Source organism: Ciconia boyciana, chromosome 1 (assembly GCF_034638445.1).
Source record: "Ciconia boyciana chromosome 1, ASM3463844v1, whole genome shotgun sequence".
Lineage (NCBI taxonomy): Eukaryota > Metazoa > Chordata > Aves > Ciconiiformes > Ciconiidae > Ciconia > Ciconia boyciana.
In genome coordinates, this window is record NC_132934.1 from 175,827,339 (window position 1) to 175,845,228 (window position 17,890).

A 17,890-nucleotide genomic window follows, 5' to 3' on the forward strand; every position below is an offset into this window, starting at 1 on the left:
AAAACTTTGTTGGTTTTGACCTATATGAAATCTGGTAGAGGATATTTGTAGTTTGCAGACTATTATATATTATTTAATTTGGTTTATTGAGACTAATTAAAATTATTTTAATATTCAGATAGTTACTTCTGAATATAAACACCAAGTGTAAGAAAATGATTAGTAAAAGCTGTATATAACATGTTGCAGTAATAGTTTATTTTTTCCCAGTGTTGGTTTTTTAAATTTTATTTATTTATTTATAAACTCTTCCCAGTGTGCAAGTCTGTATTTTGGGATGTAATACTGTTTAGTTGCAAACAATATTATAGTAAAACTAATATTTCACATACACATCTCTACCGATTCACTAATATTTTGAGAAGCAGAGATATGCAGGGATATCTGTCTTTCTCCAAGTCTGTCAGGAGGGTTTGTTCTATGTTTGGGAAGCGGCAACACAGTGAGCAGCCCCTTCACCTTTTGGAAGTGGACAAGGCTTTGTAACATACTGTAGATGCAGAATAATCCACCTTTAAGAGATTCAATCTGTAGTTGTTGATATTTTACAACTTCTGTCATTTTACAGGACTGAGGAGTATCATTGCCAAGAAATTTCCTGCTTCTCTTTTCCATCTTCATCTTTTCCTCAGCATGAGGATTGGTCTTTCCTCTTTTATTCTACTTGGAGAGTTGTTTTTCATTCTGCTGTTCTCTCTCCCACTTCCATTTTTATGAAGCCCCTTTTTTTCCAGAACCATGCACCTTTTTGTCCTAGCATGGGAAGAGAAAATATTATAGGTTGCTCATTTCTATTCTCTCAAATTTCTTTTAAGTGGTAGAGACGTTGATCAAGGTCTTGCAAGTTAGAAGCACTTTTTGTGGAGATGGATTGACTGTATCATCTGTGAACTATCATGGGTATGATACAATTCCCACAAAAATCAAAGAGAGTCCTTCCTTTGATTATAAAGAAAAGGGCTCATGCCCATCGTCGCCAACGGTGGCACAGTAACGATGCTGGAAGGGTGTCAAGCACGTCCTCTTTCATGCCAAATCCAGGCAGTGGAGATTCTAATAAATTCCTGTGTAACCTTTGGTCCATGCTACAACACAGAGGCTCTTTCATGGTCCTGAGCTTGTGCTTCCAAGGGAAGCATTTCGGTTTTCCTCCTCTCTTTGCTCACTGCCTCCACCTCGTGGAACTGACTCACCTGCCATGCATTACAGTTTTCCAAAGAATTGATAAGATTGATCAGGTGAGATAGATAGGTTCAACTTGGCTAGCTGGATGTAGAATGGATTATCAAAAATCAGTCAAGCAAATTTAGAATTTCTGAAAAAAAGGGGAAAAATGGGCAGCTGGAGAAAAATGTACTAAACTGCACTTGGAGGAAGAAAGTTGTTATAGATGAAGGCTGGGAAACTGCAATGAAACGGGCATCTTCCAACCTAGTAGTCACTGGCTGTGTTTCACAGAGCATCTCTTCTCACTTCTCCTTCCTCCATGAAGTGTCTTTGTTTCTTATTTAAAGCCTGTGGTTTTCATAGCATAACTACTCATATTTACATTAGCATCATTGTGTGTTAGGTGCTTTCCAAATACACTAGACCAGAAGCTGTTCTGACGAACTACTGTCTGACATGTCCAGACAAACAGGACACTAAAAGAAGATATTGCTGGTATGCGTGTGTGCTCCAGATACTAATATGTAACATTTACATTGCAGTAATAAACTACCAAATTTGGGTCTCATTTTGATAGTTTATGTTGTACCTTGTGCAATACAGGATTGCCCCTGTATATTATGACTTTATTAGGGGAGAATTCATATGCACATGCAGAGTAGAGAAGCACAACAATTTAAGGCTAATTTGACTTAAGTGTTTTCAGTGATGTGATTGCTGCTGCAAGCTAGCATAAGCTTTAACAGGTTCTTGTTCTTGAACAAGTTTAAGCGAATATAACCCCCTTTTTGGCTAGAGTTTGCATTTTTCTTCTGCTCAGAGTGGTCACACACTGAACTTGATTGTAACCCAACGAAAATTAAGTTCCTATACATAATTATTGTGAAGGATGTGGTACGTGATCAGAGCACATGTACTGAGTGTCTGTGGTCTAAGTGGAGCGGTCACCACCTTCTTTAAAAACGTGATTACAGAAAGAAAAGAAATATGAGGTGGAGGCGGAGACCCTCTGCTCTCCCATTGCAACAGCTTAGTGGTCAAAGTGGGATGTGGGGGACCCACTGGGTAGCAGGAAGGTTGTCTGTCTGAGAAAATGCAACAAGTTGGTCAGCAAGAAGACTAAATATCACAAATAGGTAGGGCACTCTCCATCCCCATTGAAGCTATTCAGGTACGTGGAAGGGAATGAAAGATTTCTTGGACAAGAGAAAAAAATGAGCGTGAGTCTGTGTCAAGATGATAAGGGCATTCATTTATAAGGAGAAAAAGTTGAGTGCTAATCTGTGCTTAAATAATGTTTTAATGTAAACCAAGCAAAATGGGTAGAGCACAGCCAGAAATTCTCCTCCCAGATGAATAGTCTTACTGATGTTACATTTTTTTTCTCTCTTTGTGGTTTAGTAGATCTCTCAGTCTCTTCTTCAGTCTTAATATTATTTCATGACCTGCCTACAGGATGATGATTAGTTTTCTTTTTAAGAAAGTAGAGTGGTATCCCTCTGCTTTGATTGAGAAAGTCTGTCTGTGTATTTCACATTCTGGATAAGTAGTCTATACTTTGGACTATTGTATACAAGTTAGTGACTGCTGCTTTTTCTGTAGTAGCTGTGTTAGAGGTGAGAACTGTAGCTGCCTAATAGTTAGGCGACTAGGGTCTCTATATAACCACTGTAGCCACAAACACATCCCCAAAGTGATTTATGTCATCTTAACATAGATGACTTAAAAGAGAAGGGGATGAATAGATCTTGGAGGATGTCTCTTGCTCTCCAGAGAAACATCGTAAATGACTTAAGTTTGACTGAATACTTACTTCTGGAAAATTTGGGCTAGTTTAAATTAATGTTCCCCCCTAAACCTTTTTTAAAAAAATCAACGCCTGTAAACAAAAAATTTTGTGAAATGACTAGAATATGTTGTAATGAAATGTTTACTATTTAAAGATTGACTTCTTCATAACTTCAAAATATATTTTACTTGCTTTTTGCCTGGACAGTTAAGTCTAGAAGTGAGCTATTCAGCTTCCAAAAAATAACAGTGTAAATTTGAAATATCATCACAGTCTTTCAGAACTGATGGGAAATGGTGCCACATCTAATACATTATTTATCAAGCTACGATTGCAGGAATAACAAATATCTTAATTAGTGGAATTAATCAATTATGCCTTCATACATTAGTTGCCTGTAGTCCTCTATAAGAAAAAAAAGTTTCTTCTGTTATTCTACCTTTTAAAAATGTGCTTATCATGCTCTCCTTCTTTCAAGCATTTAGAACAAAGTCCTGATAATTTAATTACATGCCTCATTCAAATGCAGGATCATATGAACCTGTAATGGCTCAAATAATCTGTTTACTAATAATTCAACCAGTAGTGCTTTTTTTTGAAGGGAGAGGGGAAGGGAGAACCTTATCTGCAATTTCACTTTGGTACAGTATTATAATTATAAAAGAATAACAATATAGTTCTGCCATTTAGTTCAATGTTTTTGGGTGCATTTAAGCTATTGAATTAATCTCACTTTTAAACAATAGAATATAATACTTTAATAGCTTGCCTTTGCACTGGCTTTGTGGGATGCTGAAATTAGTATTATAATGCACTGTGTATAGTTTCTGCTGAATCTGATTGCTTTAGCAGCAGTCAGTTTGATAGTATCAGGTTCCAGCTTGCATTGCTGGGTCAACATGGACCCAGGCCATTAAAGGAGAAAGGTTCAGGGAAAGTTCATTTCTATTGTTTTACCATGGTTACAAAACAGAAAAAAAAGGAGAAATCCTGCATTTGTAACATATTGCTTCCTTGGGCCCTGAAGGTAGTATGATCTTTTTTTCCTCTTAAATTGAACACAGAAATATAAACCTTATGATTATCTGTAATGTAAACAAAAGAATATTTTCTGATCACTTTTAAAGTAAAACACAGATGTTCTGCATTGACTGCTGATGTCATTAAACAAAACATTTATATTCATTTAATTTGATCTCCCAAACTGTTAGCGTTTAAATTTGTTACTAGGTCAATAGAAAAATTAAAACTTCATACCGGCTGTTACAATACTGACTGTTGTTGACATAATTTTCACTTTAATTAACTCACAGTAAGCCTGTTGAAATAAGCATGTTTGCTTTTTCTTTAAAATATAACCTGTCCATTGAAGCATTTTCTTTTTATTGTGGTTATAAAATAAAGAAACATTTTCATGAAAAAGTATGATCTTAAATGTCATCATATGTGTTTAACATTTACGGCAAGGTTGTAAACCACTTGTGAGGTACCATTATGAAAGGGTTTAAATCTTAAGATAAACGTGCTCATTACATATATAAGAAAAAAGAGAGAAAGGATAAATGCCTTTTCACAGCATTAGTATGTTAAATGTGAACTCTTGAAGAAAGCTAATTCTACAGCAATGAGTACTTCATTCAAAGAGGTAAATCATGTAATGAGTGTAATATAGAATAAAATTTGCTATCTGTACCAATATGAAGAAATTCTGTAAAGCAAAAGGTTGCACAAACATTCTCTTAATTGAAAGATTTGCATGAAAATTGACTGAACTCTGAAGGTTGTGACACAGCATAATCTTCAACAATATGTTTTTATTTATGAAGGCCTTTATATATAATTGCCATAGGCCACTTCTTAGATAAGTGAAGCTATTTGTAGATCTGACTGTTACACAAGTCAAAGAGATAATGGCATTCAAGACAATGTTAGTTATGGAAACTAGCTTACAGGGGTGAGTGTATATTTGTTATTTTCCAGAGTTGCTTGCCTCTATTATTATTAAATGTGATCTCATTAAGAAAAGCAAATTTCACATATGCTAAGCCAGGCCAGGATGAATGTGTATTTTAATTTAAGATCTTTGGGGAACTTGCAGATAATATTGTTGACTTAGTATGTGTCATTAATCTTCCAAGACGGTGGTGCAAGGCACATGCTCTTAGGGGTTGTCTACCCAAAGAGGTTTGCAAAAGAGGTCTGTGGTCATGCGAAAGAGTCATCTCACTATACCATTGCTATTGAATGAATACACACACATATGTGTATATGTGTTTGCGTATGTAGATATTCTAATGATCAACCTTATAGATCATGGTTCTGTCATGATGGGGAGACTGGAGATACTCATCTTTCACCATTTAGTACTTGGTGAAAGAGTCACAGAAGCTAGAGTTGACCCGTTTACATACTATGTGTTTCTCTAGCTCATGAGTGGTGCATATTCTCACAACCCAGTGGGAGAGAAGATGGCAATCACTACTTACTAAAGATGATGACGTCTAGATTGATTCCTCCTTTGTTTTAAGGCATTTTGGGACCACAACACCTATTGCCTTGAGAATATCAGCCTAGAGACTCCCGTGTGTGGAGAGTGTGCTACATTGTATGGTCTGTATATACATGCATAAATGTGTATATACATGCATATGCACACATACACACACATATGTATCTCACATAAAGAGTTACTGTATGAGAGAGAAAGCTTTTGTGAGGACTAAATCTCCTATGCCCAGGAGTCCAAGGCATGTCTTGTCATTATTTTTTTCTTAAGTCATTGAATAAATGGGTAAATTGGAACAGATGACTGTTCTGCTTGCCTGACTCCTTTTGTGTATCTGAGCCTCTGTACTTGGAAGATACTACTTAAAAACTGTAAAACTTATATCCCTTTTAAAAGACAGTATAATGAAAAAGCATCATTACAAACATATTATACTTTGCCACTTTATTCAGTTCTATTAAAACAGATTATATCTGATATCCAAGTCAAGAAAGTCTTGAAGACATCACTCTGACCTTCAGCCAAGAACATAACCAAGCATGTATCTGGACAGGATAATGTCTAATTTGATTCCTGTTCTGTAAAAGAGATAGTCTTCTGTTGATTTTTTTTTTCCTAAGAACTTGATCCATTACCACAGAAACCTGCCCAGTTCTGCCAGAAGTACTGATTCACAGCATAGAAAGCATATTGTTTGGTCAAGTAGGTGTTTCTTTGGTATCATCTTTAGTACTGGAGTGAAGCTTGAAACTGCAAAAGCTAGTATGGAGTCTCAAGCAAACAGATAACATCCTGGGGAAAACAGTAGCATTGGTGAAAATGTCCCTCTTAGTTTAACCCATGCCACTTTGATCAGTGTTTACAACATCTAACATTCAGAGATCATCAGCCAAAACAAAATCAGGAGAAAAAACTTTTGGATTAGTTTATTTGATGATTTTGGATGATTTTTCATTTCTAAAAGCCCTTAACTTGCATGTGGTGTAACATTTTCAGAGCTTTTTCTGCATGTGAGCAAGACAGAGCGATAGAAAAGTAAATTTTTATTGGTAAGAAAACAGAACAGAAACTAAGGTACTCAGTTTTTGAAGCAAAGGCTTTCAGAAAAGTAGAAAATATGAAGAGTCAAAATATAATTGTAAATTGGCACCTGCTTTAACTCTTGCCTAACTTGACTCTGGGCATGGAAGGAAAAAGTGTTTGTAATTATTATGATTAATTTGTATTTCATTATCATCTTAATGCTCAGTCAGGATTTGAGCTTGTTGTGGTACGAGCTATATGGACAGAGCCAAAAGATAGTTCTGTGTACATGTTATATATGGAGATGTTCCATGCACGGAGCATGTGAATCAAACATCATATGGATGTATACTGGCCAGCTGTAGTATACCCCAGGAGAGTGTGCTGCAAGTCTATGGTGCCATTTTGACCACCTTAGAAGTCATGTTCCTATAAGAAATTCTCTTACATGAAATTCTGTCGTACGTGTCCCATGCTGCTGAAGATGTGAAGTTCATAAAAGGAAGGATGAATTGAATTGAAGGTGTCTCAACCAGAATTCATAATGAGAATGCATTTACAACCATTAAAATTACATGACGAATTTGGTCTTTTATTTTGGGGTTCTTTATTTTGACTAATGCGAGATGTTTTTGAGAAACATTTAGATCTTTTCAGACCTAGTGCAGCAGTAGTTTAAATTAATTTTAAAGTCTGATATCTTTCTCTCATAACGTGCTTTGGAGATGGGAGGTAAATGGACTAAAGCAAGTGTAAGTTTTCCAGTCACAGAGTAAATACAGAACAGATCTATGATTAGGCATGTTAAATTACATATTAAAATAAACTTCTCAGTAATTGATTTCTGTCTTTCTGTAAAATAGATCCTTTGATATCTTCCTGTGTAACTGTATTGTATGAAGCTTCACCCAAATGGAATTACCAGAATTACACAGAAATATAAATAATAATAAAATCTTACCAGAAATAGATACATTTGTCAGCTCTGTTATCTAAAACCATACTACTTGTACTCCTTAACAGAATTGACTGATTAACTTTTCAGTGTTTCCCTAGGATAACACATTAGTACCAGATTGTTATTTCTGATAGGGCAAACTTTACATAAGATACTTATGTGAGGGACAACTTTGAGCACTGGCTGTATTTCAGACCTGCAAATAACATATCTACAAACACTGACAAAAGGGTTATGGTGTTATATTTTACAATATCACCAGATTTGATCCTCTGTAGCTTGATAGCAATGCATGGATGACTTTTAAGTTGTTGAAAGGAGAACAAATAAAAGTATCTTTGATTGAATCACTTCAATATTTCCACTTGAACCTATAGTACTGTCTATTTTTTTTTTATTTAATTTTTTTAGGACTTAGGAGTCTTGGATTGGTATTCTGTATCGTCCAAATTACTACAGTACTACTGCTCAGGAGGGAAAACTGTGCTACTGTTCATACGGTTATAGATGCTGCTCTGCAAAGAAAATAGGAGTTTGAATTTGGGTGATTGTTTCTGTTCCTTGCCTTGCAGAAGGAAAATAAAATGCAAAATTATTTTATGGTATTCCACAGTAGAATATAAAGGCCAAGCAAGGCTACATCCAGACTTACAAGGTTGCAACTCTGTACACACCTGGGATCTCGATTTCACAAACAGGAGATTTTGGGGGACTGGGTACACAGATCAGGGATTTTTCCTGGAATATATCGTAATTTATTTTTTCCCTGTGAGTTCATATTTTGCTGTGTTTTGGGGGTAAAGTACAACTAGCGTACAAACAAGGATTTACTAATTAAAGGGTACCTACATGGGTAACCAGCCCACTTGTATCTCTTGGTCCATATGGAGTTTAAGTGATGAGCGTTGCGCTGGGTGTTGCACAGAGCCATTGCTGTACTAATGGCTGGTTTCTGTCCCAAACAATTTGAAGTCTGAACGACAGACGTGAAACTACTGATGTGCATACTCATTAACTTTTAGTTTAGGACTTGCTTACTGATATCAGATAGAAGAGCACTCAGTCAGAGAGTAGACTCGTTTCACCAGTGTTACTTGTACAGTGCTGCCCAACATAAATATCTCACTCTGACCCTAGATACCGTCTGTTGAAAGAAACCTGTCATTTTAATGCTCAGTACTCATCTAGTAGATTCATTCATAGATTTGTATTTATACATATATGCAAATGCAAACCACCTTATTTAAAGGTTTAAATTCTTGCTTTTAATGGCTACTGCGTTGTTACCATCAATCTGTGCTACATCAGCTGTGCAGTTATAGCTATACAGACTAACGGAGAGTCTTTTCAGTATTTCATATCACTACTGTTACTCTCAAATGTACAATAAAAGTCACTTTTAAGCTTTTATTTAGGTGGTTCCAGCAATTCTTTGGAAGTGTACAGTTAATGAGTGTGGGTTTTCAGAATTAAAAATAAGGTGAATAAAGGGCAGTGAACATTAACCAGAGTCTCTGGCAGAAGCTAGAATAAAATTTTTCATTTTGAGTATAAATAGTTTTTTAAAGGGCAAAGGGTTTAAGATATAGGCAGCTTCATTAAAAAGGTGACAGTTCACTTGTTTCAGCATTTCATGCGAAGAATTGTGGCCAATTAAGTGATGAATGCATTCAGATATTACAGTGGATACACTTATATGATAGAACTCCATTATCAACTGTTATGAATAAGAATAGCATATTAATTAACAAACTGCCAGGAGAGTCAGAGTATTTTCACAAAATACTTACGTTGAATAGTACAATATTTTTTTCTTTCTTACTTGAGCTTAAATCAGCATTGAAATGTTTATGTATCTGTAATTTAATACAGGCGGTAATGAACACCAGCTCTGTGACCCCTTGAGCAATGGTGGGCTTGTTTATTATGTAGGTGTTTTTTCTTATTGTGTTTCTGTTCCTTTTTTTATGGAGCTCAAAATGGCAGCTGCTGTCCAGTATGTCCTACTGGAAAACAAATCAAATATTATTTTTCTAAACAAGTTAAACAAAAATTTCTTAAACAAAGTTATTCACTTATGTATGTATGGTTATATATGTGTTCAAAAGAGGAGTGTGCTATTATATGGCCTAATTCTGCTTTGAGTCTAATTGGTTATTTGTACATGCAATTATCTGATTTATGTTCACAAATTTGTAATTACATGTGCAAGTTATATGCAGAGATGAATGCAGATGGTTAGAAAACAAGCCTTGAAGCAGGACTGTTCATTCCAACTAAGGTTCATACATTTAAATCATTGTTTCAGGCCATCTGCAGACTCTAACAGACATAACCACATCAGTTACTCTTGCTTCACATTAGGAATCATCTCAGCAACTTGAAGTAGAAACTTTTTTTAAAAAATGAAAGCTTAAAATTCTTCTAGATTGTGTCATTTATGGATCAAACCTGTCTTTCTGGCCTATTAGCTTCATGCTTGACATTTTTATAATATACATAGTACATGTTGTTTTGAGGGGATGTTTTTAGAATTAAAAGCCTAAGAAAAGATGAAAACAGTTGAGGAAAAAATAGGCTTTGCATCTGTTATAGTTTGGGGTTTCGTGTGGGTGAACAACACTGCTAGAAAGAATCATTCAGCTTGCATATTTAAATTATGGGTGCGGTTTATGCTGTAAGGTTGAGTGAAATGGGAAAGGCCTTTGTTATAACTTGACAGAAAGAGCATTTGTGGGAAGCATGCACTGTAGATCACTGCTTTTTGTACATTCTTTTTGTAGTTGCAAGAATTATTCTGAAAAGGCAGCAGTGTAAATAGAGGAAATAATAAATATGATTTGGCAAGGTTTTCTTATTGCTATTGCCAATATTCCTAAATAACTTTCTTCAGGATCTCCAGTGCTGTGATTTCTGTACCACTATTGGATATTCTGAGTACTGTTTCTGAAGCAATATTTATATCAAGTAAAAATATATCAATATGGTTTGAATTTATGCATGAGTTCTGTTTAATAATTGCATTTCATTGTTCATTCAGACTTATTTTCTACTCTAGCTTGTATGGTTGTCATCATCAGAGGCTTGTGTTTCTCAGTTATTACATAATCATGAGAGCCAACATACTTAAATGTTTTAAGAACTTTCAGGCAGATCTAGTGTTTCAGCTAATTAGATGAAGCAGTGAACTTTTTGGCTTAATTTACTTCTGACATCATAATTATGCCACCCAACTGAATTAGATTAATTTTTTATCTGTTTTTCACTTTCCAATAGATGACTTACAGATCTCAATTTCATTAAGAGAACAGTCGCATTTCAGTAATATTTTAAACTTATGTACAATCACAGCTGTATTCAAATCTGGCACTGTAATTTACTGCAGTAACGCTCAGATTTCTAACTGGTTTTATTTCCTTTCTTGCCCTTTGGGTCATTCATGTATTCAAGTAGTATGGTCAGTCAAGCAGAATCTTTTCTTAGATTCTTTCATTGTGTTTGTAGTGGGACTTCGAGCATCAAGTAAGAGCTGACAGGTGTTGCTGTAATATATATTCTGTATATTCTTGCAGTCTTGTACCTTGTATCTTGTACTTTTGTGTCAAGAATATTCCTGATCTTGCTGAAAAGCAGAGTGATTTGGGCTGAGGGAGATGGAAATGGCATGATGTTTGCATGACCGGTGTGTTAGGAAACAAAATAATTCAACAAGGTCTTCTCTAACCCTCCAGAAGCTTAGTATCCTAGTAGTAACCACTGCTCATGTATTACTGCGATAAATGGCTTTGGGATGGGCTATGGAGTGCAGTATATTTTCTTCCATTTAGCTTAATTATTTGGACAACTGATAAACTGGTACTGCATTTCTGACCAAATACCCATTTTTGGCCATTTTGGTTTAAAAATATCAGTAAAGTGTTCTGTTACTGAAATGTGGTAACATTTTGTTGGTATGCTTTCTCCACTACTCACTGCTATAATACAATCTAATTCTTTTGAAGATCATTCATATACTTCTTTGTGAAGATTTTTAAACAGATCTTTGTATTTATTTTTATCAGCATTGTTTGCTGTCTCAGTAACTCCTTCTAATATATCATGCATTCAGCACTAATTATTGTGTGAGAACATTTTCTGTTTAACTGTGAGAAGAAAAATAAATTTAAGGTAATTGCACTGAGAGTTTTATTGTTTTATATGACTGCTGCAAGTAAAAAGGACATGGTGTGACTTCTAATGTTTGTTTTACTAACTGCCAAAATAGATATATGCCCAGTCTTAGAATTTCATTCTTTTGCTTTGTTCTTGAGTGGGAGTAGAAGGAGAAAACGTAAAATAGTGAAGTATAAGGTTTAGATCGATATATGTTGTCATTTTTTTGCCTTTAAAATGCTAGTTCAGTGCATTAGAAATATTTATGAAGGTTACCTTGGCAAGCAAGTGTTTTCCAACCGAAGGAATTAAATTACATAAAAGGTTTAGTCAGTCTTCCTAGACCTTATTTTTCAGAATTGACACGCCCTTGGCTCAAGTCTTATTAGTGTGAAGGCTGCACGTATGATGCTGAGAGCAGCATGGAAGCTATCCCAAAACCAGAAGTACCACGTATATACCATGGGGAAAGAGTTGGCTACAGGTTGTCACAGGCCATCCCCGTCTTTGCCTTAAGTCAGCAAGTAGCCTCAGGCTGTGACATCCTCAGCCCTTTGGCAGTGGCCGTTGCATGGTGAGCACATAATAACCACCTTCACTGGCTGTTCACCTAAATTTCATTCAGCCAGCTCCTTTGAGGTCAAAAATTCTGTGTCAGGCTTTGAAGCACTGAGGGGAGGTAGAACAGCTAAGAAATAAAGCCTAGATTTTCAATACGTACCTAAATGAGATGCATAAATGCTGATGTAGCTAAAATGGATATTGATATTCAAAGCAGTTCTAAGAACATAAAAAATACATTAAATAAATACACCAAATGCTTGTTACAGATTTGCTGGCTATCACCTCTAGAGTGTAACTCTCCCTGCCACCCCCCACTATTACTGATTATAAAACTGCCTGGCCAATGGCAGCTTCACTGTATCATGTTTGCTCAGTTTCAGATGAGGACAGTATTTCTGTGCACTAAACTTCCTCACAGACAAGGTTAAAAATAAAACTGTAAATGTAGAAAACCGGCCCTGAAAATAATTAGTTTTGGCTAGAAAGGCAGTTTGCCTCCTTACAGCTGGTCAGAGTTGCTGTTTTCTTTAAGGATACTTCATGTATTGAATAAAAATAATTTTAAAGAGTGAAACTTTGTTCGTCTAGAGTTAATTTTGCACAATTACTCCTCAAAGTCAGGCCATTGGAAGGATAAATAGCAGCATTATCTCAGCTGTGTTGCATACTCTTTCCATTTTATAGTATTATAGCTGTGCAATCAGTCATCTATAGAATGCTAGTAACGTACTCTGAGAGGTATATACTACTCATGAAGAGTTTGAGCTGTTTTGGAACCAGTATCTTCCTTGGTGCTCAGATCTCTAACAGAAATCAGTGGGAGGTCTACATGTCTAAGGCTTTCAAGGATGAGACCCTTACGTTTTAAAGCCATGGCTGTCTTCTGGCAGATAGTGAAAAGAGCTGAATGAAAAGTCCCCTTACTTTTAAAGCCTGCAGATAAACCCGTACCTATTCTCCCTTCACCTCTTTCCACATGATTGTGCAGGACCAGATCTTCAGCTGATTCTGTCTGCTTTTAATTGTTTTGCACTATCAAAGTAATTTCTAGGAGCAAGCTCATACTTTCATAATACAATTGGAGGTGTATAAAACTTTAAAAGTATAATCAAAGCACAACATTTTAGCTGATAATAACCACTGATTCTTCCATTTTTTATTCTTTAATTCAGCCATCTGTTGTTGTCTAGATTCGGTAACACAGGAAGGATGTAAGACTAATATATGTTGGTTGAAAGACCAAAAAAGAACTACTTCAGAGGACTCGCTGTATTTTAGGACAATATACTCTTACTCGCTTCTCATGTTTTGTACCTTTCATGCAAGCCAGTGCAGAAGACATAGATACCATTTCCTTCAAAGAAAATGCTAGAGCCATAGTATTCCTTGAAGTATTTATGAAAGTTGAAGGGATGAAATAGAAATCTGACCGAAAACCTGATAGATTTATTTTCAGTGGTTCTGGAAAGTGTTCTGAATATCTAATTAGCTGATGCTAATGAAGAAAACATTTCCCACCCTTTTTGAGAGTTTAAAGATTCACCAGTCAGCACCTTTAGTTCCTCTGTCACTTAATGGTGTATTGTAATTGTAAATTGTGATGATTGTCTACAAACATAAAGCTCAGTTGTCTGTGGGAATGTCTTCTAAGTCCTGAAAAAAATCTGCACATTTTGATACAATGCTTACACAAGCCTATATAAGGCAGACGAGTTTTGAGGGAGCTAAACATATTTAGGTGCTTCACTTTAAAAACTGAATACTAAGTTAGTGATATGTGGTCCTAGGAAGCTTTCATTTTCTTCTTCAACATATGTTAAGGTATCTCACACATGAAAACTTAAGTTTTAGAGAGGAAAAAGTCTAACTTGCATATTTATATTTCTAAAAGCAGAAAGAGTGACAATGTTTCTATTACGTCTCCTTTTTAATGGGTAAACAAGGAACTGGTAACTTCCCTTTGACTTCTCCTCAGCTCTTTAAAACAGTTAATCACTGTGGATTCCTTGAGTCTGTGTTGAAATTGTCTAATTTCTGCTCTCTCTAATTTAATCATCAAAGAATGAAACAGTAGAGAGGAAGACCAGCTATGACTTCCAGATGTAGGTCTGTTTCTTCTAGCATCTTCTTGCAGAGTCCCAAAAGACTCCTTGACTTCTCTGTACTATGACCCTAGGTATTCAGAAGGCTGATGTTGGCATTTTTGGGTTTTGGCACTTCAGCCTGTTTATCTTGGCTCTAAAAAATCCAAACTGTAGTCATCTTCAAAATCAAAATGGGTCAGCTTTGAGTAGTTTACCCACTGAGGTAATTAGCATTACCTTAAGAAGTCAAATGTGTCTTCAGAAGAACCGGTATTGTTCTTCCAATGATTTTATTCAGATAAAAGACAAAATCTCATAATATCTTTTATATCTCTATAAAAGCTTATATATAAAATCTAAATTTGAGTAAAAAGAGTATTACCAACAGTTTTTAAATGATGATTTTTGTATCTCAGTGACATCAACTAGAAGACTAGCTTACATTGCTCTGATGTTTAAATATCTTTTGCATAACAAATCAGCTCAATCCTATTTAGATTATATTTTATTTTCATACCAAAGACAAATCTACTGATTTTGGTACAAAATAGGAATGCAAGTACTTTGAAGCAGGCTTCCTATCTTGGAATGAAAGTGAACTTGTCCTCATATAAAAATAAGTAGGTCTTTACTATACACAAGTCTAGGAAAAATACCAACAAAATGATTCATTAAGCTATTTTTATCATTCTGTTCATGATAATTAAACTCATTTGCTATGCCTTTAATGTTTTTTTTTAAGAGTTTATCATATAGCTATAAAAATGATAACGAACTACAAAACAACATGCAAGTTTTCAAATAGAATCAAAGTTGGTTTTTTAAAGTAATTTTTACATACCATTTTATCCACACCTTTGGTAAGATTCATACAAAATTCTCGCAATTCTTATAGTTTGAAAACAGATCTTGTAAAGTGGTAGTATTTCAGGTTAGGAATTTGATTAATGAAACAAGTACATAATATAAATAACAAATTAAGACAATTATTGTTACTTAATCAGTTTTTGGGAACAATCAGTGTGCGCTTATTTTAACCAGTCAGAGGTTTACTCATTTTAATTGTGTATTGCATAGTCTGCTGTGACTCTAAATCAGCTCTTCCAGACCTTAAGAAATAATTCTTGCATTTGTTTTTCTGCCTTGTCATACGGAACAAACATTTCTTAAATAAAGGCCTTTTTATAGTAAACTGGAGTTAGTGCTTTGTCACTTAAAAACTAGAAGGCAACCAAAGGAGGAGTTTTGCCTTGGATATTTCAACATCACTCACCTATAATTTACTGCTGACCTTTGTTTACAGATTTGGTCCATGGGTGTCTTCTTTTAGGCTTTGAAGAGGGGTGGTTTTATTCCTCAAAATCAAAGAAAAAAGCATTCAGACTTCAGCATGGCTATATTTGGTAGTAAGCATTCATTCATCAAAGAGAATCTTTGCAGGAGCGAACTTGTTTTTTAAAGACTTGGAAGTCATTGGTAGGTTGTGCATTAAGCGATGGCACCCTGCTTGTGTTTTTTATGCTGTTGTCAGACCCTTCCATACTCGTATCACAGTGGTGATCTGAGAACAGGGCATCATCATAGGTATTTAAATTAAGCCATTAAAGTTTTCTTATATAGTGGCATCTTTTTGGTGGGTGAATATATTAGAAACACTCCATTTAAATCAAATAATTTTTGTCTATAATGCTTTTATCAGTTTTATGTGTATTCATGGTAAGTTTATTTTTATTGTAAATCACAAAGGAAATTTCACAGAAAGACAGAAGACAATTTGGTTCTGTGAGCTGGAATAAGACAATATTCTTTTTCTACAACTGTTTTTCTTGTAGTTGTGAACTTATTATGATTTTGTTTGTATTAAAGAAAATCAAAAATCCCAAACCAATCAAAGAAATTATCAAGCTTATAATTTTAATAATGACCTCAGCTCAGGACATTAAGTTGGAAATTAATGATCAGTTAAGGTTAATGACTCAATGCCTTGAGTCATTAAGCTCCAAGAAAATGCCCTGTACTTTGATTGTTTTTGGTTTATTAAAGGTAGGTTGTAGAAGTTGGAAAAAAAAAGGGTATTTCCAAACACAGGGGGAACGAATGTGAACAGAAAACAGAGGTATTTTATTATCTGTCTCCTGCAGTCCCAGCATAGCTAAAAATGCCATTATCCTTGATGAGAGTTTTGTTGGTGTGAGGACCTAAGGAGCAAAACCTTTCTTAGCCACCTTTCTTTTCTTTCTTGTTTTGAAACAAATGAAGAACCTCAAATGTTTGGCAAAGCATAGGTTAACACTGCAGTGTTAGAACTGCACATCACCTTTTTCTGTGAAGTTATTCCACAATGTCCCCTAAATAAGCAGTTATAGGATATTGCGATAGTACTGTGCTATGATCTGTACATAAGTATACAAGCTTTTGGATATGCATTGTATGTAGCAGGTACATATTTGCATGTAAGTGGGTAATAAGTATTTTCATTGTAATCCGTATCTAATTTGTATGCTACTTACACAGTCCAGGAGATGGAAAGTTGTGTATGTGAGCATTTAACAGACAAGGAGTGCTTAAACCTGAAGCCCTTTATTTTTCCATACTGGACAGATGTAAGCTGCTATGATGGCAGTTGCTCAACAATATCTTACAAATAATTCTGAGTCCTTTCTGACATAAAGTAGTATATTTAAAGTAAGGTGTCTTAGTGAGATTTTCACTTTAAATAGAATAAGGGTTAAATGATAACTTGACTTATCTTTTAAATGACAAAAAATAAAGAAATTGCAAGACCTTTTCACACATTAGATATGTATTGTCATTTATCATCTAGATATCAGGCTAGCAGTGCGAAGTAATAAAACATATCATCGAAAAATGTGCTATAGGTCTGAATCACTCTTTCATTCCACCTCCCAGCTAACTGTAGTATTAAATCAAACAAGCAGAACATTTCCTTAGGCAGCCATTGCCTTTTAATTTCCTGAAGAACCTTAAAATATCATTCATTACAAGTACTACACATATTTGGTTTTTAAAAGTCTCATAAATCAATAGCAGGCTGACTGTAATAATTATTACAAGTTAGTGCATAATTTTCGTGCTGAAGGCTGCATGCAGAACTTTAGCATATGCAAACGAGGCAATTCAAACTGTGTATAGATATTAATATGAAGAAGCAGGTAACGAGGTGCAGGCTATGAATTATGCATCAAGAGCGGCTGATCTTCAATGAGGAAAATGAATTCAGCATGTAATCTAATTAGTGATGGAAGTCTATTACATCTAACTGCAAAAGCAACCGTCCTTGAAACAAATTTATTTACAGTCCATGTTACCACTTGAAACAACTTTGAAATGATGTGTAAGACAACAGCTTAATTGTAAAAATTTTTTTGTTTGTTTGTTTCAGTTCTAGACCTGGAAGGCCTCCTAAGAGGACTCAAAGTGTCACCTCCCCAGAGAATTCTCATATCATGCCACATTCTGTCCCAGGCCTAATGTCTCCTGGAATCATCCCGCCAACAGGTAGGATTGCCAGAAACACCTTCACACGGGCAATCTTTTGAATTCATGGCTTATATCCACTTGTTAATAAATGAACAGTCTAAGAAACCAGCATCGAAATATCACAAAGGAGTTCCCGTAATGTAACG

General features: G+C 35.2%; 1 protein-coding gene across 5 annotated transcripts in view; it reads left to right on the forward strand.

Annotated features, from left to right (window-relative positions):
• DACH1 (dachshund family transcription factor 1) overlaps nt 1-17,890 on the forward strand; it is a 367,345-nt gene that overhangs the window by 137,594 nt on the left and 211,861 nt on the right. For all 5 annotated transcript variants that reach the window (XM_072850103.1, XM_072850101.1, XM_072850099.1 and 2 more), the window contains exon 2: nt 17,647-17,762. In XM_072850103.1, the coding sequence (XP_072706204.1) occupies nt 17,647-17,762 (116 nt within the window). The remainder of the gene's footprint in view (nt 1-17,646; nt 17,763-17,890) is intronic.